The sequence below is a fragment of the Callorhinchus milii genome, unplaced genomic scaffold, assembly GCF_018977255.1.
Source record: "Callorhinchus milii isolate IMCB2004 unplaced genomic scaffold, IMCB_Cmil_1.0 Scaffold9, whole genome shotgun sequence".
Taxonomy (NCBI): domain Eukaryota; kingdom Metazoa; phylum Chordata; class Chondrichthyes; order Chimaeriformes; family Callorhinchidae; genus Callorhinchus; species Callorhinchus milii.
The window spans coordinates 21,044,173-21,070,891 of NW_024704750.1; the positions used below are offsets into that span (position 1 = coordinate 21,044,173).

Here is a 26,719-nt window from a genome sequence, read left to right on the forward strand (position 1 = left end):
ATAATCATTGCATTTGATCGAGCGCCTTGTCAAGTCTTCAAGACGTCTCAACGCCCTTCACAGAACATACTGTAAAGTGAATTGACTGTATATTTTGTGGGTGAAATGTGGCAGCCAATTGCACACAGCAGTGTCCCACAAACAGTGACCCAATTTTTTTTGAGGGATTATTATCCCCGGAAAGCAATCCGCCAATCAACTAACAACCAGGTTCCTACTTATTGCTACGTAAATAGAGGTGCGTGGAGTAAGGAGTAATGAAACTTGCCTAAGGTTTCGCCGTGCCCAGGAATCAAACCCGGGTCCTCTCGTTTGCAAGGCAAGTTCTTCAACCGATACGCTACAGGACCGCTTTTAATTGTAATTCAACAACAACAACAAATTGCATTTATTTAGCGCCTCTCACGTCGAAAGGACGTCTCAAGTTGCTGATTTTAGAACGTTGTCGAATAGTGCAACGCGGTCTTTAGTGTCCACCTGAACAGACATGCGGGACCTCTCTCTCACACACACTCTCACGCTCTCTCTCTCTCTCTCTCTACCATACATTCTCTTTCTCTTTCTGACTCAGAGGTGAGAGCGCACAGACATTACCTGAAGTGCTTTGAATGCGTCTGAGCGATCGGGCAAATGCAAGAAACGCAAGCGTCATAAAATTCACCCCTTGTTGCTGTCGCCTTGCTCTGCAGATGTGGTTGAACACTGACTGACGTTGGTGCAGGAATTGTGGCCCCCCTGAAGAAGCTTTAGGAATACTGGACACTCTTTCAATGGTAATTCATTGCTGTGTTCACGCGTGATCGAAAAGTGCAGTTAAATAGTCCGTCTCTTGATTTTCTCTCCGCGTCGTTCCTTCAATAATCGAGTGTCAGCACCCCAGCTCTCCCGACACAAGCCTCGAAATGAGAATACCAGGATGTGAAAGAGTCCTCGCAAAAGGGATTTTTTTTTATTACTGAAAGATGCTCGTAAGAGCAGGCTCGAGGGGCTGAATGGCCTACTCCTGTTCCTATGTTCCTATTCACTACAATACATCCTCCTTACTCCTGGACACAAGGCTACTGCTCCATGGATTCCTTATGTGCATCAATCACACCGCGCTCGGAGCTCCCGGTGCCAACCTGGGACTGAATTATTTGATATTATTTTCCCTTAAATAATAATAATAATCATCGCATTTGATATAGTGCGTTATCACATTGTTGAGACGTCTCAAAGTGCTTCACAGAATATACTGTAAAGTGAATTGACTGTATATTTTGTGGGTGAAACGCAGCAGTTAATTGCCTACAGTAGTGTCCCACTAACAGTTGAGGATTGAGTGATCACATTAATATTATTTTTTGATCTTATCTTCCCCTAACTAATAATAAACCTTACATTTGATATTGCACCTTATCAGTTGTTGAGACATCTCAAAGCACTTTAAGGAATATTCCGTAAAGTGGAGTGACTGTGTATTTTGTAGGTAAAATAATAACAGTAATCCTTGAGTTTGATATAGCACCTTATCATGTCTTCGAGACATCTCAAAGCGCTTCACAGAATATACTGTAAAATAAATCAACTGTGTATTTTGTGGGTGAAACCTATAGAATGAGACGCTGCTTGGAACCATGGCCCGAATTCTCATTGCACCATTTATTTTGTGAATGTGATTTTTTTTTACAGAAATTCAAACAAGAAACACAGAATTTCAGTAACTACAGTCCAATATATTTCCATGATCAGGTAGCCCAGCAGCACTGGGTCAGGGTATGTACATCATTTACAGAGAGAGGCTTTACATTCCAGTAACTTTGTTATTTAGGTCCATCCGATCAACATCACATCATCACAGGATGAGCTGGAGAAAACAAGGAGATGAAGAAATGACTCGTTTTTTGATACGCTCAGGAGAATATGGGTGGGAAGGCTCAATTAGTGAGCTATTTCGCTGTCCTTCATGTACAGAAACATAGCTATGATATGCAGAGAGGAGGAAATCTAAGTAATTAATTGGAGCTGAGGTACAGATCAGCCATGGTCTAATAGAATGGCAGAACAGGATCAAGGGGCTGAATGGTCCAATCCTGTTCCTATATATATCTCCATCTTATCTGCTTGGCTTGAGTTCAAACCCAATTCTCTTCCATGCAGAGATGTAATCCTCTCTGCCCAGCTAGGATATGAATGAGAGGTCCTAGAAAGAACATTCTACCTCCTTCCTCCTCCCCCCCCCCCCCCCCCCCCACTTCCCTTCCCACCCCCTCTCCCACGCTTACATTATTGCTTAAATGTTGCATCGCCAGCTCAGGTTGTCATCATGCTCAGAAATAGGGAATTAGTGAAGGCTTCAAGAGATTTACATCCCAGGGATCTGAGCGGTGGTCAAAGAGTAATGCAAAGACTTCAAAGACTTCAGTTAAATGTGTGAAGGCAGAACACTAGTCTTGATAATAATAATCCTTGCATTTGATATAGCGCCTTATCATGTCATTATCACGTCATCAGGGGGATATAGTTGGGGAGGCTGAATAGATTGTAAAGTGGATTGACTGTGTATTTTATGGACGAAACACGGCAGCCAATTGTGGTCAGCAATGTCCCACAAACAGTCATGGATTGACTGACTCAAATGTTTTTTTTGAGGGATTATTACCCCTGGAAAGAGATCCGCCAATTGATTAACAACTGGGTATCTATTTACTGCTAGGTAAACAGAAGTATGTGGAGTAAGAAAACCTGCCAAAGGTCTGGGAATCAAACCCAGGGGTTCTCGTTTGCAAGGTGAACGCACTAACCACTAAACTACGGGACTTTAATCTTGGGAATAAAGTGAAGCATTACATATTGGCGTACAACATAAGGGATTTCCTAACTGAAGGGATTGATGGCAATGATTTGTGCAGGGAAGAGGTGGGTTAAGCATGACGTGATGAGCTACAAAAAGATCACTCTCCACCCTCCAGGACAGAAGGGTGAAAGTTTGAGTCATTTTCACACTCAATGGCAAAACTTTGAAGCACTTTGCAACATCACTTGTTTATTGCTATCCTACTAGATACCCACAACTCCACCGCCCGCAAGTCCTTTATAGACGACTCTAGAATTGAACAACAGTGAAACATACAGGTCAATAAAAAAAAACATCACGCTATCCTATCTTTATAAAACAAGGCGTAATCTCTTGCAAGATCCTTTACTGTGTTGAGATTTTCCTTCCAAATGCATCGGCCTCAACATAACAGATTTTGCTGTTCTTGGCAACAGCAAATGGGCTCCGAACCCTAACTGTTTTGATAATGTGAATACAGTAAAATACACCAAAGCCAGACTGGGACACAGACTTTACTTAAAAAATCACTGATTTTAATCGATTCGGTGCAGCGTTGCAAAGATCAACTCAACCGGGACCTAACTGGCTGTGCGCAATGGCAATAAGATTGATAAAACACACGCGCGGATCCGAGAGTAAAAAATCCACTACCTCAATTGCTAAGAAGTAAAATAGATTTGTTTTGGAAAATTGTGTTTAAGTTCAGTGCTGAGTGCAGTGGAGGTAAATTGGAGGTGGGTGTGGATTTGAGGCTACTCTTGCACGTCCCCTACCGGCCAAATCAGTGTGGTGTCAGAACATTGAACCCCTCCAAACCATCACTCCGAGAAGCTATGTGCGCCTAATACTTTCCGGAATTAGGTAAGCAGGCAGCGTCCCTCCAGGGAGAGTGTGCGCATTCCTTTCCAACAATCTGTGATTTCCATGTGTAGGTGGGATGCAGGGAATTCTCAGTTTGGTTTGGAGGCTCTTAAGCAGGTGATGGGTTTCCGCACGTGTCAGACATATATCCCTGGGCTCCTCTTGTTCGCCCCCCGACTGACCGCATAGGAGTGGTGTTTGCAACTATGCTAAAGCCACGGGGGGAGCAGTGTGTGCTGTAGGGAACACACACAAGAGGGAAATGGGAAAAAAGCACATGCTTAACCTTAAAAAAAAACTTCTGAAGTTCAATAGTTTAATACTAATACATCGCTTCAATTTTACTGGCAAAGTTATATTTGTCACGCTTCCGATGGAATGACGAACAGGCTGAATATCTGCAGCTTCTGCTGACCTTGCAACTGCTGGCTTGAGTAGAGGGGAGAGAAGGTCATTCATCTCTCCTGTCACTGGTCCCACTAGATGCCTGCTGAGAAAAGGTCCGTTCCCACTTTTCAATTAAGATTGTTTCGCAGTAAGTAATGGTGATGGGTTTGTCACCATTTCCTATTCCAAAAGTCTACAGCCAATGGCCCACAGAAGTGTCCTATGAATAGACATGGATTGAGAGACCAAATTATATATATATCACATATACACACATTTGGAAGGGATTATTAACCCCGTAAAGCAATCCACCAATCAACTAACAACCGGGTTCCTACTTACTGCTAGGTAAACAGAGGCGTGTGTGTGTGTGTGTGTGTGTGTAGTAAGGAAAGTGATCTGTCTCAGAGACTCGAATAGGTAAGATTTGGGGTCTCAGGTTGGTTGGTGGCAGAGGGCCAAACCTTGGGCAAGTTTCCTTACTCCACACAGAGCCTAATAATAATCCCTCCAAAACCAAAAACAATAATAAATTGGTCATTTTCAATCTACGACTGTTTGTGGGACATTGCTGTGCGCAATTGGCTGCCGCGTTCGCCCACAAATATACAGTCAATTCACTTTACAGTGTGTTCTGTGAAGCGCTTTGGGACGTCCTTCCGACGTGAAAAGCGCTATATCAAATGCAAGGATTATTATTATTATTATTATTATTATTGGTGAGTTCAGATTTGAAGGATCACAATCTCGGTTGCAGTGGGCTGAGGGCAGGGTTCGAGGTCTGTCTGGGTTTACTGATTACTGTTTAGAGTTGCCAAGCTGAGATCTTGAGCTACATAGACAATGCAAATGATAGCGACTAAGACAGCCATCAGGAAGCAGAGGTGCCTGCCCTCAGTCAGGGAAGACACAAGAACCCAATCTAATAATAATAATCCTTGCATTTGATATAGCGCCCTATCACGTTGTTGAAACGTCGCATTGACTGAGTATTTTGTAGGTGAAACGTCTATATTTCTATTAAAAATATTGTGAAATTCACCGATGTATCGATAAAATATAAAATTACAGGCAATCATTTCACGACCAAAGAAATCTTGGTCTATTCTCTTCCAGAAATGGGCTGCTGATTTCAGTGGATGACTTCTTCGGACAATTGCTGGATTGGCGACCTCGTGTTTAATTACAGAAATACAACTTAAAAACTATTAAAATACAAAGTCTTTACGCCACACCATTCCAGTTGTTCTCCGGAAACATCAAAAACTACCATTTACTTGACTTTTTTTTATATAATTTTTTTTTTCAGTTTTCTGACTCGCTTTTGTCTACTCAGAGCATCTCTCAAACACGGGTATTGATAATGGAGAAATGGCACCACCTGTTTAAAGAGGAAATGGGAAAGGGACACAAAGATCTTTCCCGACAGACCAGATGGTTACAGATAGGAGAAGCCTCTCCGTAACTTTCCAAGTGACTATTTAGTTGGTTGGACTCCAGCAGTTACCCCCAACTCACACTCTGCAGTTCCCAAGCCTTGGCTCCTCCCAACCTGCACCTATTACTTTCCAGGATTTGGGAAGCAGGATGTGTCCCTCCAGGGAGAGAGAGCAAATTCCATTCCAACAATCTATCTCTTGGATTTCCATATGTAGGTGGAATGCCTGGAATCCTCAGTTTGGTTTAAGCAAGTGTTGGGTTTCTGCATCTTTCAGACACTCGGCTGACCAAAAAAATATATAAATTGTTCTTCAAGTTGGCCAGGAACTATATGTTGATTTCTGGTAAAGTCATTAAGTGGCTCATGTAGAGTTGGGGTGTTATATAATTATATATCTCTACACATACACAACAGTCCAACTCCGCCACTGTGCAGTGCTCTGAGACACTATCCTGTGAAAGGAGCTTTAAAAAAGTTATTGTTGTAAACCCCTCCCTTGGTTCCTTCAAGGGAAGTCTCAAGACCTTCCTCTTCGACCATGCATTCAATCACCCTCCTACCCCTGCCCTCCACCCCTCCTGATCCCAAACCCCACCCACCCCCCAGCTCGGGTCCAAATGCCTGACTGTCCAGGGCTTTGCGATGTCCTCCCGACTTGAAAAGCGCTGAGTAAATGTAATTTATTGTTGTAAATGGATACCCAAGGGTAAATTACAGGCTGGAATGTAATCGAGAGGTTCAAATGGTGTAGAGATAGATTGATGGATCCTTTGGGAGCAAGTTACAAGCTGGAATGATTGGAGGTGAGTCCTAGGGTAATTGGGGGTGTGGGCCGGGGTGATTGGGGATGAGGGCGAGTGGCAAAATAACGAGTTACAAGCTTGAATTTGGGATTTGAAAAGGATTTTTGCCGAAATGAACACGACTAATTCTGGAATATCCAAAATCTAACAAAAAAAATCCACCCATGTTTTGAGTTGGGCCGAATCTCTAACACATCTGTCATTCAAAACACCAGCGAGATGGCAAGTAAAACGGCAGCAGCTAATATATATATATATATATATATATATATTGTTTTAAAAAAAAATGCACACACGCACACAACACCAGCCTGGGTTGGAGTGACCTCAGGAAAAAAAATACAACGCTCCCCAAGAGAGAAGAGAAACAGCATCAGACCCATCGCCCCTGGTGTGTAGCTGTCTCTGGGCACACACACATACACTCACACACGCACACTGACCGGCTCACTGCATTTGTACAAAGACTGTGGTTTTAAGAGCTGAAAGGTTTCGTGGAACACAGTTACTTTTCGGTGGGTTTCTCCTCTCGAGTGGCCTTCGATTCCTCGCTCTTGGTCTCTTCGGGCCGTTCTTCGTTCTTCTTCGGCTGCCTCTCGCCAGCCACGGTTCCTAACACTTTAGCGCTGTGCTCCAGGGCTTTGGCCCTGAGAGCCGCTATACTGCTCTCCCGCAGTTCCTCTTTAGAAATGGCTGAGTTGACGGGGTCTTTGCCCTTGTCTTGCCGCTCGCCCTCCTCTTTGCCGGACTGACCGCCGTGCTCGGCTTCCACTTTCCTCACCACCTCAGACGCCTCCAGCGACTTTTTGTGCATTCCTAGAAAGAATTGTTGGTACTCGGTTTTAGAAAATCGCCTGGTCATTGGTAAGCCATCTTGAACTGAAAACGGTAAGCAAAGAAAGATGCCAAGATTAAACTGTAGTAGGAACGAGGGAGCCAGGCTTCAATTAACACAGATAGTATAGGTCAGGTTAGGTCAGGGTGCATTAGACACAAAAGGTTTCAACAGAAGAAATAAGGACAGTTTTTCAGGGCGAGTAGTGAGGATAAAATAATGATTCTTCCATTTTGACACAACCCCTTATCACGCTGTCCAGCTCAAAGCACTTCACAAGATTTTGCTGTGAACGGCAATGACTATGACAGTCGACTTGTCAGTGAATGCAGCAGCCAATTTGTGCACAGCAACGCTCTCCAAACAGGCATGAAGTGGACCCATATAATAATAATTTGGTCACTCAATCCACGACTGTTTGTGGGACACTGCTGGGCGCAATTGCCTGCCGCGGTTTGTACACAAAATATGGAGTCAATTCACTTTACAGTATATTCTGTGAAGCGCTTTGAGACGTCTCAATATCAAATTGATAAGGCGCTGCATCAAAAGCAATTATTATTATTATATTATATCAATACATAAAGCAGAGCATAGATCTCATGAGCAAATGCATTAAGAATCTCAAGAAAGTCTATCAGTTTCTACAAACAGTCCAAGGCATCTAGAGGTTAAAGTTTCAGTTAAATCCAGAATTGCATAAGCCTATTTATTGATTGTAAATATGGCTCAAATCACTTTCTCATCTGTTTCTTAAGGCAACACTGCAACACATCAAGCAGTGGGAATGTCATATAAACCAGAGCTCCTTTTTTCGTCAACCGTGTGTCTGAGACGTGGGGAAACCCATCACCGTGTTTAAGAGTCTCCAAACTAAGCTGAGAATTCCAGGCATCCCATCTACACATGGAAATCCCAGAGATAGATTGCTGGAATGGAATGCGCACTCTCTCTCTCTCTCTCTCTCTCTCTCTCTCCACCGAGGGATGCATTCCTGCTTAATCTAATCCCAGGAAGTATTAGGTTGGCAAGAGCCAAGGATTGGGGGAGCCCGGAGTGTGCGTTGGGGGTAACTGCTGGAGTCTAACCAACTAAAACCACATCGCTAGCCATCAAAGAGTAAAAGTAATTACCGAGAAGCCAGGGAGCACAGGATTCCATAATTCCGTCCTTTGCTGATTTCAGGATGGATTCCGGCAGTGGAATGGAATGGCGCACCATGGCTCCATAAAGCCCATACTCCGCCATGACACTGCTTCGCCCCCAGCACTTTTCCCGCTTCCTCCACTTGGCTCTGCGGTTCTGAAACCACACCTGTCCAGCAGGGGCGAGATGCAGGGAAGTGGGAATGGGAAATGCGAGGGGAAAGGTCGAAAGAATCAACAGTGTTAACATACTTTCAATCAAGGTATCAACTCCATAAAGCCTAGTGTTGAATGTAATAACAATAATAATCCTTGCCTCTGATATAGTGCCTTATCACGTCATTGAAATGATTCAAAGCGCTTCACAGAATATACCATAAAGTGAATTAACTGTACATTTTGTGGGTGAAACGCAGCAGCCAATTGCGCCCAGCAGTGCCCCACAGATAGTCGTGGACTGAGTGACCAATTTATATGTTATATTTTAGATGTACAACAAAACAAATGACAGTAAATCCTGTGTAGCCCTTTGAGTCAGCCTCCCACCATGAAAAAAGATAATTTGGTCGCTCAATCCATGACTTTTTGTGGGACGCTGCTGTGCGCAATTGGCTGCCCAGAAAATACGTTTCGCCCAGAAAATACAGTCAATCCACTTTACAGTATATTTGGTGAAGCACTTTGAGACGTCTGGAAGACGTGATAAGGCGCTAGCTACACCAAATGTAAAGATTATCGGTATCAAAGGCTCCAAATCAAATGCAATACTGTATATTCGGACGGTGGGCGAAAGGACGGGCAGACAAAGGCTCTTTAGTTAGTCGAAACGCTATTGGCATGAGATTTTTTTTAAATAAAACATAATTAAGACTGTAACGATTAAAAATTAATGCAGGAACTATCCCCAGGAGTGACATCAACAGGGGTTGAATCTGCCGAACCTACACAACACCTGGTGATAAAACCTGTAACCTGCTGTCACTCATGGCTAAAGATCCACATTCCTATCGGAGAGGTTTTGACATGCCATTTCCCCTCCCTCCCTCCATCCTCTCTCTCTATCTCTCCATCTCTCTCTCTCTCTATCTCTCTACAAGAAATGTGAGCGCTCATTACACATCGACTGGTCAGGTGGTTGTGGTGTGTGTGTGTGTGTGTGTGTGTGTGTGTTGGTGTTGTGGGGTGGGGGAAGGGGGTTTGAAAAATTGTCAAAATCAGTAAGAGGTCTTTTGTAATCATGATTGCAGCTCTCTCACATCATAGACAGCCTCTTGATGAAAAATCACTTCAACTGCAAAAAAGGCAGGGAAGAAACGACCCAGGGGGCAACCGGAGCCTGATTGAAAAATAAGTTAATTTCTGCATCAATCGATGGGACAGCTTAGGTGACAGACGTCCAAATATCACGGGAAATTAAATCAGCCCGGCTCAGGGGAGCCAAGCCATTGACCCATCCTAATTACAGCCTCGCCGTTATCATTTTCATCTTAACTGATTCTCCCACCTCGCTCCCTCCCTCCCTCCCCCCCCTCACCACTTGCCCCACTGGGGACCACTCCGTCTAGTGATTTAACTAATTAAAATCGGGGAAAATTGGGTGTTAATTTTGCTGCAGAATTCTCTTGAATTGCCCTGTAATGGAAATGAAATTAAAACCGGTGGCAGATTGATGGCTTCGGGTCGCCCCGTAATCTTCCCTCTCCTGATTAGGTTGTTATCATTTTAAAAATCGCCTCATGTCCACAGCTGCCTGATGTGTTGGATGAGATATATTTCATTTTGGTATAATTTATCTCTCTCTCTCTCTCTCTCTCTAATGTTCTCTCCCACTCTCTGTCTCTCTCCTTCGCTGTATTTTAATCAAGCAATACTGAGATGGGCCAGGGAATCATTGACACCTGTTTAAGTTGACCACCCAAGTTCCCCCCCCCCACCCCCACCGAGCCCCCCTCGCCTCCGCCCCCACCTCCCTCTCTTCCAGGTGACAAGATATTATAGCAATCACGCTTCACTTAGAGAGGAGGAAGTAATTGGTGTTTTTATGAGGCCTTAACATGTCGAAATGTCTCAGGAGCGCTTCATGAGTAATTATTACTACTACTGCTAATAATAAACTTGCATTTGATATAGCGCCTTATCACATTCATTGAGATGTCTCAAAGCGCTTCACAGAATATATTGTAAAGTGGATTCACTTGAGTATTTTGTGGGTAAAACATAGCATCCAATTGCGCACAGCAGTCATAGATTGAATGACCAAAATTTTTTTTTGAGAGATTATCACCCCCTGAAAGCGATCCAGGAATCCACCAATCGACTAACCACCGGGTTCCTACTTACTGCCAGGTAAATAGAGGCGTGTGGAGGACGGAAACTTGCCTAAGTTTTCGCCACTCCCTGGAATCGCATCCCAGTCCTCTCGCTTGTGAGGCGAATGCGTTAATCACTACACTACGGGACTCCAAAATAACAACTCAAGTGCAGCGACTGGTTTTGTGGTCCAGCCAATTTGCTCACCGCAAGATACCCACACGATACCCACAGACTGAAGGTGAATAATACTGATGGTCCTGATTTCCCCTTCCCTCACTTTGGGTCACTCTGGCTCTTCCAGAACCTCCCTGGTCCTCCTGGACCAGACAGACAAAGGAAAAGGTGTGTCATCCAAACCTTTTCCCATCTTATGCCTTTGCTCTCTCTCTCTCTTTATGTATCAATAACGTTGGGATCATTGTTCCTTTGAACCTTCCAATCTTCCTTCTAAACCCCAAATAAATCACCGTCACCCTTCACACCATCCCGTACCAACACACAGTCTGTTCAACTCAAAACTCAAGCACGTTCTCCTCCAGTTAATTATTTCCCTAGAACCTCCTTCCCTCCCTCAGGCTTTCCCTCTAATTAATAATAATCCTTGCATTTGATGTAACGCCTTATCATGTCTTCTCGACGTCTCAGGAATGCTCATGAGTAATTATCACTACTACTACTAATAATAATCCTTGCATTTGATATAGCGCCTTCTCACATCATTGAGATGTCTCAAAGCACTTCACAGAATATACTGTAAAGTGGAGTCACTGTGTATTTTGTGGGTGAAACAGTCTCCCAACAGTATCTGAACCACATGTTTGGCCTCTCCTAACAACTGGTTCATTTTGTCTGTTATCTTTCTCTTAGACTTTGCTTTGATGGTGTCCAGCTCCCTCGCAAGATCACAAGAAAGTTACAGAAGAAGACAATTTGATCTCATCGTTTTAGAACATCCACCATACTGTCTGGCCATTACAGAATCAAGCGGATTTTCTTAAACGAGTCAAATGTTCAGGCCTCTATCGCCCTTCCTTGTCAACATCAACACTTCCTGGTGTCTTTCCAAACCCATTTTAATTCTTGATAATTGTCCCACACTAAAGTTAGGTGAATCACCGATCGGATCTGATCCCTTGGAAGGAAATGAATATCTTTTGGAGGGAAATAAATATTCATTTAAACAAAACAATATGGAGTCCTGTAGCGTATTGATTCTCGCCTCGCAAGCAAGACGATCTGGGTTTGATTACCGGACAGAGTTTAACCTTGGGGAAGTTTCCTTACTCCACACTCCTCTGTTTACCTAGCAACAAGTAGGAACCCGGTTGTTAGTTGATTGAAGGATTGCTTTCCAGGGGCAATAACCCCGCAAAAAAAATGTGGTCATTTTATGTTTGTGGGACGCTGCTGTGCACAATTGGCTGCCATGTTTTACCCACAAAATACACAATCAATTCACTTTACTGTATATTCTGTGAAGTGCTTTGAGACATCTCAACAATGTGATAAGGCGCTATATCAAATGCAAGGATTATGATTATTGTCAGTATTATAACTTAAATAGCATTCATATAGCAGCCTTAAAGCAGGATAGCATTTAAGAGTCTCAATATATATGACTATTTTTGTAAAGGAAGTCTTAATCTTCAATTCCAACCTGTATCTTATTCCAAAATATCCATTATTAAACAATATAAACCATCTTAATCTCTCAATAAGCTTTCAATCTACAACTTAATTGAAAACAGGAAAAGGAGGCCATTTAACCCATCAAACCTGTGGATTAGATGTTTTGATACCAGATAATTAACTTTGGAATTAAAGTATTTGGTATTTTTCTCACATGGCCTACAAACACATAGGTCACTACACTTTTTGGGGGTCAGCCAGGTATCTAACACATGCGAAAACCCATCACCAAACTGAGAATTCTGTGCACCCCACCCACACATTGAAATAATAATAATAATCTTTGGATTTGACACAACGACTTATTACTTCATTGAAATGTCTCAAAGCACTTCACAGAATATACTGTAAAGCGAATCGACTGTATATTTTGAAGGCCGAAAATGGAAATTCCAGCAAAATATTTATTTAATAGAATAAATGCATTTATTCGCTACATTTTCCAGTAAAATCCCGTGAAGGGTTTTCAGATGTGAAAGGCGACGTATCAAATGTAAGGGTTATTCATCTCTCCTCTCAACAAAGATATATTCGATTACACTTTGAAAGGATATTTGTTTTAAAAGAAACAAATCTGTTTGAGAATAGAGCATCGGCAATTCCAAGTACATTTACGTACAAATACACTTTTCATCCACAAAATACAGTCGGGCCGCTTTACGGTATATCCTGGCAAGCGCTTTGAGACGTCTCGACGACGTGATAAAGCCTTTCCGAGATGAAATGCAAGGATTATTATTATTTATTATCAAATATAACAAGTTCAACAAAATGCAACGTTTAAAAAGCAGTCCTGCCATTTGGTAGGACTACATCAGGCTATGTCACGGCGCTGTTTTGGTCTCCAATCGGTTCTGGGTGTCAAAGGCTGCAAAAAAGGGTCTCATCGAAAAGATGGTTTGGAAAATCGCAATTTAACCCAGAGTTATTTACTGAAGGGGGAGGGGGAGGGAGGGCTGTTTCAGCTGGAAATGCAACCGAAATGCAACCGCCTGAAATGTACCCATTTCACTTCCGACCAGAAAAGCGTGGGAACGTCTCAGATCTGGGCAATTCGTGGCAAAAGCAAAAAAATCTCTCAGAAACACGCGTTTAACTTGCAATGAAACCATTCAGAGGCTTTCAATCTGTTCCATCTCCATCCCTACATTATCCTCATAGACATGTCCATCGCCACCATCTCCCACCGTATAAATCCGGAATTGTGTATAGCCCAATATCTTATATTCTTGGTATTTTATTATTATTATTATTAATTATTCGTGTATTATTTTGCTGCTGGGTGTAAGTTTCACACATTCGTCCCTCGCCCTGATCTCCCTCCGTATAAATCCAGACTTTTATATAGTCTATCGGTATTATTATTATTTATTGTGATGATTTTGCTGTAAGTTTCACACAGTCGATTGGGCGTTTCTCTGATCTCTCTCTCTCTCTCTCTCTCTGTGTGTGTGTGTATAAGTTTTACCTGGATCCTGTCTTCTGGTAACTCTGTTTTCATCGCCAACATTTCTCGCGCGTAAACGTCGGGATAATGAGCCTCGTTAAACGCTTTTTCCAATTCCTCCAGTTGGTAAGAGGTGAAAATAGTCCTTTTTTTTTAAATAAAAAAAAACACACAGAAAATTAACTGCATCCATTCCCCTGGCACCCATGTAATAGTACAGTGCATGCAACTAACTTGTGTATTTTTAACAAATAAAATTAGACGCGAATTGCAAACCCGATTTGCTGTCTTTATTTTTACGCACCTGTCACTTAATGAACGAATTTCATACTGAAATATATAAATATGTATAAATGTATAAAAATAGTTTCTTTTTTCCTTTTTTAAAAAAAAACGATACAGCCGAGGGGAAGCCACAAAACAAGTCCAGAGAAATGTGTGTGTGTGGGGGGGGGGGGGGGTGGACCAAAAATGGTTTATAATAGGAACGAATATATAGGAATGAAGGGAAGAAAATAAAAGGAGACCGATAGACACTGACGAGTGAGACTATGGATTAGATACTTTCAACACATACACAAGATAGGTACACACACACACACATTCCCCAGATCAATGCAAACACACACAACATACACATATACTAGATCTATATACATATAATATTATTATAGATACAAACACACACATACTCATATACTGGATCTATACATATAATATTGTTATAGATACAAACACACACATATACTAGATCTATATACATATAATATTATTTTAGATACAAACACACACAACATACACATATACTGGATCTATATACATATAATATTATTTTAGATACAAACACACACAACATACACATATACTAGATCTATATACATATAATATTATTATAGATACAAACACACATATACTAGATCTATATACATATAATATTATTATAGATACAAACACACACACACACACACATATACTGGATCTATATACATATAATATTATAGATACAAACACACATATACTAGATCTATATACATATAATATTATTATAGATACATACACACACATACTGGATCTATATACATATAATATTAATATAGATACAAACACACACACACACACACACACACATATACTGGATCTATACATATAATATTATTATAGATACAAACACACACACATAAAATACACACATCCTGGATCTATACATATATTATTATTACAGATACAAACACACACACACACACACTGGACAGATATGAGGACTGTGGCTATAACGACTGACTGATGAGCTGTGGTGTATTTGGGAGTTTGTACCTGTGGCGTCTTTTCTTTCGCTTTTTCGTTTGACTGAGATTCGATTTGGAAAATTTTCTGTCGCTGGACGAGATGTCTTCGGAATCTGCCCACCGAGAGCACAGGAACCATGTCAAATAAACACAAGTTTTATGCATGATTTTTTCCCCCCTTTTTTACCCCAAAAACTCGCTTTCGGGGCGTTTTTTTGAAGCGTGCGCTGAAATAAATGACTAATTTAAGTTATTTCCTTTTTTAAAATGCATAAACACGTACATACAGACACACACCTTTATATATTTCTTTTAAAAATGCAAGATTTTGCAAAAAAATATAAACCTGTACGTGTGCATTTAAAATGACAAGATTGGGTTGCATTTGTATTTTTAAATTCAAACAAACAATATATATATATATATATATAATATATGTGTATATTATTTAAACAATAATGCGGAAAATTGCAGTGACACCAGCAAAACTGGTTTGGAAAGAAATTCAATTGTTTTTCATTTACAATGGGTTTTTTTTTTAACTGACAACATCGAATTTATTTGCGATTTAAATGAAAACGCCCCAATGTTAATAAATGTTCATCGGATGCGTCTGTAACACACACAGAGCAACAAACTGCTGGTCTTAAATTGCTGTGCAAATTCAAATGCATTATAAATATATATAATATATATATATAATATACATATACAAGGAAATGTGCTTTTTTAACTCATATATATATATATACATAAAAAAACACACATTTCAGACCACCAAAAGCTCATCAGATGATAAAGTATATTTAAAAATGTATGTTAAATATATACCAGAGTGTGTAATAAATGTAGTGTAAAGGAATACGAGTTTATAATGTAAACCCAAATCTCTGGCAAACACAGTGTCAGGAGAGGACAGTTCAAACCGATCCCTCTCTCTACCACTGAGGAAACAACGGATCTGTTAACCGAGAGGTTTGCAAAAATTCAGGTCTTGCAATTCAGAAATTATAATTATTACTAACTCCACCTCTTCCTATAGTTAATCCTTGTGCTCGCAAATTGCTAATGCACTCGATGCCGTTTGTGGTGCAATTGAACACAAGACAACTTTCAAAATCTTCTATTCCTTTCACACTCACCAAACCTTTCCTCGGATACAGTGTATGGTTCTGATTTGAGTTCAACTCCCCCACCCCAACACACACAAACACACAACATTGACATATAATGCATTTTAATTCACTTTTAAAATCAAATCAAAGTCAAATCAAAGTAAAACATGGTGTTTGCCACTTGTGGAAGGACCTTGAAGGAGAGAACATGTACTTTTCGCTTCATCAGCGAACACTTTAGGGAATTTATCTATTGAGGTACTGTGTATATCTATTGAGGAATACGGTCGATTGCTCATAAGGCATTCATTTCCCCCCCAAAAGAATCCCTCAAATAAAACAGCGACCGACAATTCCGTGAAGACTTCAGAAAGAAATGATTGTGGATCATAGAGATTATCGTAAATATATCTATATATATATATATTCTGCCCCAAATGGACTGCAATAATTTTTAAGTGGACGATTCAAAGTGGGATGGATTATTTTCTGTACATATTAATTCGCTTGAGTCTCTACAAGTGTCCGATTTGTTTAAATATCCATCCTTAGCTGCGATGGGAATCTGGTTTGGTTTGCGGCCGGTCCTAACGTGTAAACATTTTTGGGTCACCTGCGTACCTTATACATGTGGAAACCCATCACGCCCTTAAGAGTATCCAAACCAAGCTGAGAATTCCCTGCATCCCACCTACACATGGAAATCTAGAGATAGATTGTTGGAATGGAATACGCTCTCCCTTTCTCCAAAGGGACCCAATTCTAGAGAGTATTAGGCAAAAGTTGGCCAGAGCCAAGGCTTGGGGTCCGCAGGGTGTGCGTTGGGGTAACTGCTGAAGCTAAAAGCTGCAATAGTGTGTCATTGAGATTGTAAATTGTAAATAAAATTGTAACATCAAAAAAGGAAGCATTGGTTCTGGATATTCCATTTAACTTCCCATCAAATAGAGACCACAGCTCAACAACCCTCAAATACACCTCAAACACAGCCCCACCCCCAAACACAGCCCCACCCCCAAACACACTCCCACCCCCATATACACCCCCACCCCCATATACACCCCCAAACACCCCCCCACCCCCAAACACCCCCCCCATCCCAAACACAACACAACCTCAATAAACCTCAACCCCAACAAACCTCAACTCAAAATATACCGCAAACCTAAACACACCCCAGCCCCAAATACATGCCAACAAACCTCAACCGCAAATACACCTCAACAAAACCCCACGCCAACAAATGCCACCAACACACACCAGGAACTCTGCAAAATAAACACTCATAGGAAACTCACCCAACAAACAACAGCAGCAAGCCCACGTAAATATAACTGCAAACTCACCGACATATAACTGGCAACTCATCCACATACAGCGGCAAACCGACCCAAATACCTCAGGAAATCGACCCCAAATACAGCAGGAAACCCACCTGTAAAAGGTTTTAAGATGTGAGGTGTTTATGTGCTTTGGTGGGTTTGAATGGTTACAATTAGTAAAGAGGCTTTTGAAAGAACTGCATTGAAAATCGATCTATTCTAACTGTTCACATGGAACGATCGCGTTCCCTTTGAATTTGAACCTCTCTCTTTTGGGTGATAACCTTTATCAAATAACAAGGGCTTTGCCAGAGTCTTAACACACATTCCTTCATATTAATGCATCGACTATTAATGGCTCAATGCGCTTTGATACAGGAGTGATATTGCTTTTTGCTGAAGCATGCAATAGCCAATTGAAGCAAATATAAATTTATTGAATCGATGTATTTTATTAGTAGAGCTACCAAAACTAACTCTTAACTAATAGATATAAAGAAGAGTATTCTAAGAAATCTGATGAAATTCCTATATAATTGTGGCTGAATAATAACAATAATAATCCTTGCATTCGATATAACCCTTTATCACGTTCTTTTATCACAGAATATACAGTATATTTTGTGGGCAAAACACTGAAGTATTTCAAATTACACTGAAGTGAATGGTTCAATCGCAAATGAAGGTTTTTAAATCTAATGACCAGAATGCATCCCAACCGCTCCCCAACCCCAACCGCTCCCCAACCCCAAACGCACCCCAACCCCAAACGCACCCCAACCCCAAACGCACCCCAACCCCAAACGCACCCCAACCCTAAATAAATCCCAATGAACCAGTCGTGCTCATTCAAATTTCCATTTACAACAACAATTTCCATTTACATAGTGCCCCTCCCACAGGGCAGCGTCTCAGAGCTTCTTATCTCAACAAATCAATCCAAACTACAAGATCAAATGCATCAAATTACATCTGAAAACTGAACAAAACAGACTCAGAAATCAGCTGGTTTCAAACAGGCGATTAATGTTTGATCAAAACTAAGTTTTAAAAAAAATGTTCTACAATTCTTTCCAATGAAAGTCAGACAGAAAATCCCCAACAGCTTTTAGTAACAATGCACAAAGCACATCTCCCACTGTTCGTTCTGAGCAGTAATTAACATTTGTTCAGGCGGGTTAGTTATTTAAAGAGAAAAACCCTCGTTTCCATTAGATTAAGAGAGGGAGATACAGTGGATGAGCACTCTTCACTGGAATGGAATTAGGAAATGTAGCAGACATGGCTGAGGGAGGTGGGATGGGAGGGGAAAAGATGACCAAAAGTGTGGTCAAAGTTTAGGTCTTGATGCCTTCAAAGAAGGGAGGGAGGGTGTGAATTGGAAGGACTCTCTACTCTCTCATTCTCTTTCTCCCTCCCTCTCTTTGTTTCTTTCTCTCCCTCTCTCCCTCACATTCTCTCTCTTTCTCTCTCAATCACTCTCTCTCTCTCCCCCCCTCCTCTCAGTCAATTCCCCCCCTGCCCTCCCCCTAGGAGGGAGGTTGTTAGTCAATTGGTAGATTGCTTTCCGGAGGTAATAATCCCTTAAAAAATATTTAATAATTTGGTCGCTCAATCCACGACTGTTTGTGAGACACTGCTGAGCACAATTGGCTGCCTCAAAATACATTCCGTCAAGCACTTTTAAGACGTCACAACATCTTAAAAGATACAAAAAAAATACCTCCCCGAACTCTCAGCTGAGCAGTGCTGGCTACCAGGTCAGAAATTGCCCCTCTTGTTACCCAGTCACTTGTTCAGGTGATTTATTTCATTATTTTACAATTTACACCTGTGACATACAACAGCTGAAGACTACCCCAAAAATATCTTGCAGAACGGATCTTAATGAGAAATGTGTCATATGAAAGTGCTTTCTTAGCTATTATTCCCATTACCCTGTATAATCCTATTGCTCCTATTGTACTGTGTATCCCTATTACTCCCATTTATCCTGTACAATCCTATTGCTGCCCATGATAACCCTTTTATTCCCATTTCCCCATGTATCCCAATTACTCCCATTATCCTCTATAAAGCTGTTGCTTTTACACACACCTGTACAATTCTACACTTTATTTCTCCGTTATTTGGTGTCCTTTATTTAATGAATTTCACACCTCCTGATTTCTTCACGTCCAAGAACATATAACATTGCTAGTTATACAGGCACTCACTGCAGTGCAGGAATGGACTGGGAGCAAGGCTGCATTGTCAGAATAACCACAACTTGCCTTTCTATAGTGCCCTTCAGGTAGGGAGCATTACAGGACATGAGCAACCAAACAAAGATCCCTATTTTTCAGGAGCCGCATTTCGTCCCAAACAAATACAGTCAATTCACTTTAGAGTATATTCTGTGAAGCGCTTTGAGACATCACCATGACGTGATAAGGCGCTATACATATATAAGGTCTATACAAATGCCATTTGTTGTTGTTAAATCAAATGCAAAGATTATTATTCTTGCACACCCTATGGTACGCAAACCTGCAAATCAGCTTCGCATACAAATCCATGTGTGCGGAATATTGTCAGAGATTCCAATGGTTATCTATCATTAATTGGCTCTGACCTCTTACACGTGATCCAACTGGGCGAAAGAGGAGCGATGCTGGCAGGTAAGGATGTACACTATAAGATGACAAATGTTATCTCCCCTGACTACACGCCTGCTGTGTGGTAATGTATTGATGGAATCCTGTGCAGGTTGGATTGCATCTGTATCTGATAGATTTTTCCAATTAAAACACTTAGCATTCAACATGTCCAGTTTCAAACCTAACAGTGCACAGAACATCTGCACACCAACAACAATAATAACAATAATCCCTGTATTTCATATAGCGCTTTATCATGTCTTAAAATGATTCACTGTTAAGCAATCAACTGTAGAGTTTGTGGGCGAAAAGCGGCAGCGTACAGCAGTGCCCCATAAACAGTCATAGATTGAGTGACTAAATTTCTTTTTAAAAAAGGGATTATTACCCCTAGAATCGAACCTGGCACTCTAACCACTACACTACAGTGGTTCAATGCCCAAATCAACATCCTGTACATTTGTGGTAAGTGTACTTACTCCATATGTCATTAATTTGCTATGAGACCTCTTCCCACTAGTTAACAACCGTCATGGGAGTGTCTCCTCATGTCTTGGCCCACAATATCCCAGATAAAATGGGTCATTCACTCAATGCCTGGTTAGCTGTTAGACTCCAGCAGTTACCCCCATACACCCTCTCGGCTTCCCACGTCTTGGCTCCCGCCACAACCTGCGCCTAATACTTTCTGGAATTAGGTAAACAGGATGCATCCCTCCAGGGAGAGGGAGTGCATTCCATTCCAACAATCTATCTCTGGGATTTCCATGTGTAGGTGGGATGCAGGGAATTCTCAGCTTGGTTTGGAGACTCTTAAGCACGGTGATGGGTTTCCGCACGTGTCAAGACACCCGACTGAGCAAAAAATAGAAACTATTCTCTGCCTGTTTTTGGCACATTGCTGTGCACAAATTGCACAGTCACTACACTTTACATTAAATCCTGCGCTTTCTTTAGGGCGATATCCTGAAAGGTGGAACATGCAAGGATTATAATGTGTCCATAGCACATGCAGGATCACAAGAATCACATCTTTAAATAGACTATGTCATCCGATTTAGTATCTTTAACCTGTAAAAAAAAAGGGCCATTTTATAAGTGAATCCTCAAAACATTGAACACTCCTCTCAGCCACTTCCTACATCCGCTCACTTCAAAGAAATTGTGACTTTTCCACCTGACAACGGTTCATTTCAAGAACTTTCTCTACAAGTACAAGGGGGGGGTGAAATGCGACATTTCCTCGCCGATTCGCTATAATTTTTTTATCACATCGAAATCTTTTACGAAGTGTATCTTCGCACACCTCCTCGGTGGCGTTCGGCTTTAAACAGCTGAATGTTGAATGCTGTAACTCGGCTGTACATTTATATGAATTGGAGTTTTTATTCGTCAAAAATTTCCGCTGATCAGTTAGAAATGCGCAAAAATTCTCTCCTGGACTAAAAGACCAAACCATCGCTCTGTCTTTTGCTTTCTTTGCGTTCAACACTGACCAACAGCACACAACACAGTCCTGAACTGGACACAGCACTGGAAATGGGACACTTTTAGTGTCAAAACACGAAAGCGAGAAAGAAAAAGATGGTGAGTGTGAGAGAGAGAGAGAGAGAGAGACAGAGTGAAAGGGAGAGAGAAAGGAATTGAGCAAATATTATTAATTTCACATCATATATGATTCGATTCGTTTCTAGTTACGAGTTTTCTTGTAACACAAAAGAAAACACACAACAACAGGACCATTAGATTAATAAGTCTCGCTTTGTTGAAAACACTGACCCAGGAATTTGCACAGAAAAAGCGACAGGTTGAAATTATTGGGTGGATTGTACTCAAGAATCAATCATAATATCCTGTGAATACATTTTTTTTAAATAAAAACAAATTGCAAAACAGTTTGCATCCGGACAAATGCTGACACTGGGCGAACTCATTTATTAATCAAGAATAATATTCTGTAAATACATTTTGTTAAATAAAAAAAATTGCAAAACCGTCTGTAAAACAGACACACGTTGAGTTGGATGTATCCAATCATCAATAATAACGTTCCGTAATATTCCGCAATACATTTTTTTCGTATAAAAAGAAATTGCAAAAAACAGTCTGCAAATCCAGACAAACGTTGAAACAAACACAGTCTTTCATGTCCCGAGAAACTGAAGAATAATTTCGTTTCAAGGAATGAATCTGTCTTAACGTGTGAGAGCCGTTTATAAAAAAAATTGGGTTCCAAATAATTCATTTGAAACCTCTTTCTCCAGCGTTTCAATTGCAAAAGAATCACGATATCTACAAACGTGGATCTTGTGTGCAATTCGTATTTATAAAATATTCTAAAACACATATCACCCACCACTGCACTCGCCAGAATTGGGGGAAAACAATATTCACAGAAGCGTTCGTTATATTAAACGAAAAATCGGATTAAAAAAAAAACTCGTTAATTTCGTTAATTAAAGCGTTTTGAAGCTTTTCATTAAATATATATAAATAAGAAAAACACAAGCAAAGCTCAGCTCCCAGCTCCCACCCCCAAAATATTTTGCGTTTCTTTATAGAGAATATTTTTGATTTGGGGAATGCAATTTCAAGGGTTTGCTTTTACTTGTAATAAAATAGATGCAAAATCTAAATTAAATTTGGTGGCAAACTGATAATAATCATACTACTACTAATAATAATAATCCATGCATTTGATATAGTACCTTGTCACGTCCTTGAGATGTCTCAAAGGCGCTTCACAGAATATACTGTAAAGTGAATTGACTGTACATTTCGTGGGTGAAACATATTATTTCTCGGGTTAAGGTGAGAAGCTTCAGTAGCTTTGAGTGTCGGTACTGTTAGCACTGTTTTCGGACAGCCGGGTGTCTGACACATGCGGAAACCCATCACCGTGCTTAAGAGTATCCAAACCAAACTAAGATTTCCATGTAACGCAACTACCCAGAGTTAGATTGAGCGAACGGAATGCACACTTTCTCCCTGGAGGGACTCCTCCCGCGGATCTAATTTCTGGAGAGCATTAGACGCAGGTCAGTGTATTTTTTTTAACACATAAAGTTACATATTATATATTACCTGAATATTAAAGTCCCCAGGAGTAATTTAAAAATTTCCGCACCAATAAATCGCTCTCCATTATAATGATAATTATAATTGCGATTATTACTTATTATACATGGAGTCCTGGAGCTCTGTGGTTAGAGCGCTCGCCTCGCAAGCGAGAGACCTGGGTTCTATTCCCGGCCACGGCAAAATGTTGGGCAAGTTTCCTTACTCCACATTCCCTGTTTACCCAGCAGTAAGTAGGAACCCGGTTGTTAGTCGATTGGCAGATCGCTTTTCCGGGGGTAATAATTCCTTCAAAAAAATAATAATTATGAATCGGTCACTTCAACCCGTGACTGTGTGTGGGACGCTGCTGTGTGCAATTGCCTGACTCGTTTTGCCCACAACATATACAGTCAATTCACTTTACGGTGTATTCTGTGAAGCGCTTTGAGTCATCTTGAAGCACTATATCAAATGCAACGATTATTATTATTATTATATACCTGCTTTCACATTATTTCTAATCATCCTAAACAAATTTAAACGAATACATGTTTTATCTGCAAAACATAATCTGTGTTAATGTTTCTGGGTGTGGGATAAAAGTGTCCCTTTGAGTTCGATCCCCACCAGTGACGATTCCTTTAACAAATGCCCGGGCACCGGTTAGGACGGGAACCGATGCTTGGGAGAGCCAACCCTCTGTGGTGGTCTCGGAAGTCCGATTTCCTAAGCCAGTCGTGGCCGCAGTATTCCAGGGCATAGCTGATGGCAGCTCAGCCCATCAGCAGGACCTGGAAGGGCAGACCAGTCACTGGGGGCAGGGAGTCATCCGACTGTTAACCCTACAGCCAAAGCCCTAAAGGGTAGGGTGTTCCTCGCTGGACAATACGGGGCTGAATTAAGTTAGCAGAGTGCGTCCCTCCAGGGAGAGCGAGCGCCTTCCATTCCCACAATCTATCTCTGTAACTTCCACGTGTGGGGGGTGGGGAGGGGTGGGGGGCGGTGGGGGGGGGGGGGGGGGCACGGAATCTCAGGTTGGTTTGGAGACTCTTGTGGTGATATGGGTTCTCTGTAGGTGTCACGCATGGGGCCGTGTAAAAAATATAGTGAAGGAAACTCGGGTTGGGGGGGTGAGTTGGGTTTGGGGTTGATTGGGGTCGGGTTGGGTTCGGGGTCGGGTTGGGTTTGGGGTTGATTGGGGTTGGGTTTAGGGTTGGGTTCAGGGTCGGGTTGGGTTTGGGGTTGATTGGGATTGGGTTTAGGGTTGGGTTTAGGGTTGGGTTCGGGGTCGGGTTTGGGGTTGGGTTGAGGGTTGGGGTGTGGGTTGGGGTGTGGGGTTGGGGTGTGGGGTTGGGGTGTGGGGTTGGGGGGGTACAGTGTAAGAAGCTCTCACCTGAGCTGACCTCCTGTGTGGTCCCCACCTGGACAGCGGCTCTGTGCAGATGACCGGTCAGTGCCCCGCGGTGTTCCGTCAGCACATCCAGAAATGCGGGCTGTCCGTAAAACCCTGGGACCCCCACCCCGACCCCCACCAGCCCGACCCCCACCCCCACCCCGGCCCCCGCAGGGGTCAGCACCGTCCTGGCTGTCAGCAGGTGCCCCGCGGGCGGGAGGGGATCCCCAATCGGCCGCGGGGGCGCCGGAGGCTCCTTGTCCAGTCCCAGGAGCTCCTGGATGCCGAAGCCGGTGCACCGGGAGGCGCCCCCCCCCGGGGCAGGGGCAGGGGGAGTGGGGGGCCCGGGGGGAGGGGGAGGGCGAGGCCCGGGCCCGGGCGGAGGCTGTGGGCTTTGGACTGGTCGTTATTCGTCAGGTGTTGAGCCCCAGCGATGCCTTTGGGTTTGTGGACGGTATCTGAGACCGTCTCCCTTTTCCCTGTCATTTTTTTTTTGGTGGTGGGGGTGGGGGGTTGGGGAGGGGTGAGGGTGGTGGGGGGGATGTGGCACTTGTAGTTGTTGTCCCCCTCCCCCCCCCAACCCCAAACCCAACCCCAACCCCAACCCACCACCTTTCTCTCTTTATTTCCCTTCTTTCTTTTCACCCCCTCCCTCTTTCTCTCTCTCTTTTTCTCTTCCCCCCTTCTTCCCCCCACCCCACCCACCCCCTAACTTTCCCCCCAACCCCCCCCACCAACCACCCACCCCCTAACTTTCCCCCAACCCCAAACCCCTAACTTTCCCCCCAACCCACCACCCACCACCTTTCTCTCTATATTTCCCTTTCTTTCTTTTCACCCCCTCCCTCCCTCCCTCTCTCTCTCTCTCTCTTCCCCCTTCTCCCTCTACCACCCACCCCTAACTTTCCCCCCAACCCCCCCCACCGCCACCACCACCACCACCACCACTCGGGCTCTACTCTCTGATGTGCAGTGATGTGATTCTATCAGAATTTCCCTCTTTATTTAACGGGACATTGAACATCACATCAGGGGTTACATCCCTGACATCCAATCAGGAACAAGGCAGCAACTGGGGGGGGGGTCTGAGAGTGTTATGTGCCCCCCCACCCCCTCCTCTCCCAGTCCCTACCCCCACCCCCCCACCCCCAGTTTGGGAGATAGTCTTTTAAGAGATATTTATCTTACATTTCTCCTTCCCCTGTGTTCATTCATTCATTCATTCATTCGTTTGCTCTCTGTCTCTCTGTGTGTGTCTCTCTCTCTCTCTCTGTCTGTCTGTCTGTCTGTGTGTCTCCCTGTCTCTGTGTGTCTCTCTGTGTGTTTCTCTCTCTCTCTATCTCTCTCTGTCTGTCTCTGTCTCTCTGTCTCTCTCTGTCTGTCTCTCTGTCTTTCTGTCTCTCTCTGTCTCTCTCTGTCTGTCTTTCTGTCTCTCTCTGTCTCTCTCTGTCTGTCTCTCTGTCTTTCTGTCTCTCTCTGTCTGTCTCTCTCTCTGTCTCTCTCTGTCTGTGTCTCTCCCCTTCTCTTTCTCTGTCTGTCTGTCTCTGTCTCTATGTCTCTCTCTGTCTGTCTGTCTCTCTCTGTCTCTCTCTGTCTATCTGTCTCTCTCTGTCTGTCTGTCTCTCTCTCTCTGTCTCTCTCTGTCTGTCTGTCTGTCTGTCTGTCTCTGTCTCTATGTCTCTCTCTGTCTGTCTCTCTCTCTGTCTCTCTCTCTCTGTCTCTGTCTCTCTGTCTCTCTCTGTCTGTCTGTCTGTCTCTCTGTCTCTCTCTGTCTGTCTCTCTCTCTCTCTCTCTCCCACACATTGAGATGTTTTGGGGTCCGGCAAATGGATTTCATTTACCAAATGCAATACGGTGTATTGTATGAGCGGTGATACGAATGCGAATGCAATTTCAAGAGTCTCTATTGTGAATATTTTGAAATTTCTACGTTAATACATTTTACATTTCCAATTCCTGTATTACCTTTATTGATTATGTATTATTTTCAGCATTACACGTGTGTGTGTGTGTGTATATATATATGGTGTGTGTGTGTGTGTGTGTGTATATATATGGTGTGTGTGGGTGTGTGTATATATATATGGTGTGTGTGTGTGTGTGTATATATATATATGGTGTGTGTGTGTGTGTGTGTATATATATATATATATGGTGTGTGTGGG

The 26,719-nt window shown here is 42.4% G+C and overlaps 1 protein-coding gene across 1 annotated transcript; it reads right to left on the minus strand.

The window, feature by feature from the left end:
• Positions 1–6,791: 6,791 nt before the first annotated feature.
• vsx2 (visual system homeobox 2) lies at positions 6,792–25,040 on the minus strand. Its single transcript, XM_042338254.1, has 6 exons — positions 24,932–25,040; positions 24,555–24,860; positions 15,054–15,138; positions 13,761–13,884; positions 8,279–8,459; positions 6,792–7,126 (listed from the first exon to the last, which is right to left on the minus strand). The coding sequence occupies exons 1-6, from the start codon at positions 25,038–25,040 to the stop codon at positions 6,816–6,818; spliced, it is 1,116 nt and encodes a 371-aa protein (XP_042194188.1). The 3' UTR covers positions 6,792–6,815.
• Between the last annotated feature and the right edge of the window lie 1,679 nt (positions 25,041–26,719).

What these genes read in the sequence shown, in the direction of transcription:
- vsx2 (XM_042338254.1), bottom strand. Translation starts at nt 25,040, where the DNA reads ATGACAGGGAAAAGGGAGACGGTCTCAGATACCGTCCACAAACCCAAA. An exon ending in CAAAGCCCACAGCCTCCGCC is followed by an intron (nt 24,861 to 24,931) that starts CGGGCCCGGGCC and finishes CGGGGGGGGGCG; the next exon opens with CCTCCCGGTGCACCGGCTTC. An exon ending in TACCAGAAGACAGGATCCAG is followed by an intron (nt 8,460 to 13,760) that starts GTAAAACTTATA and finishes CCTGCTGGACAG; the next exon opens with GTGTGGTTTCAGAACCGCAG.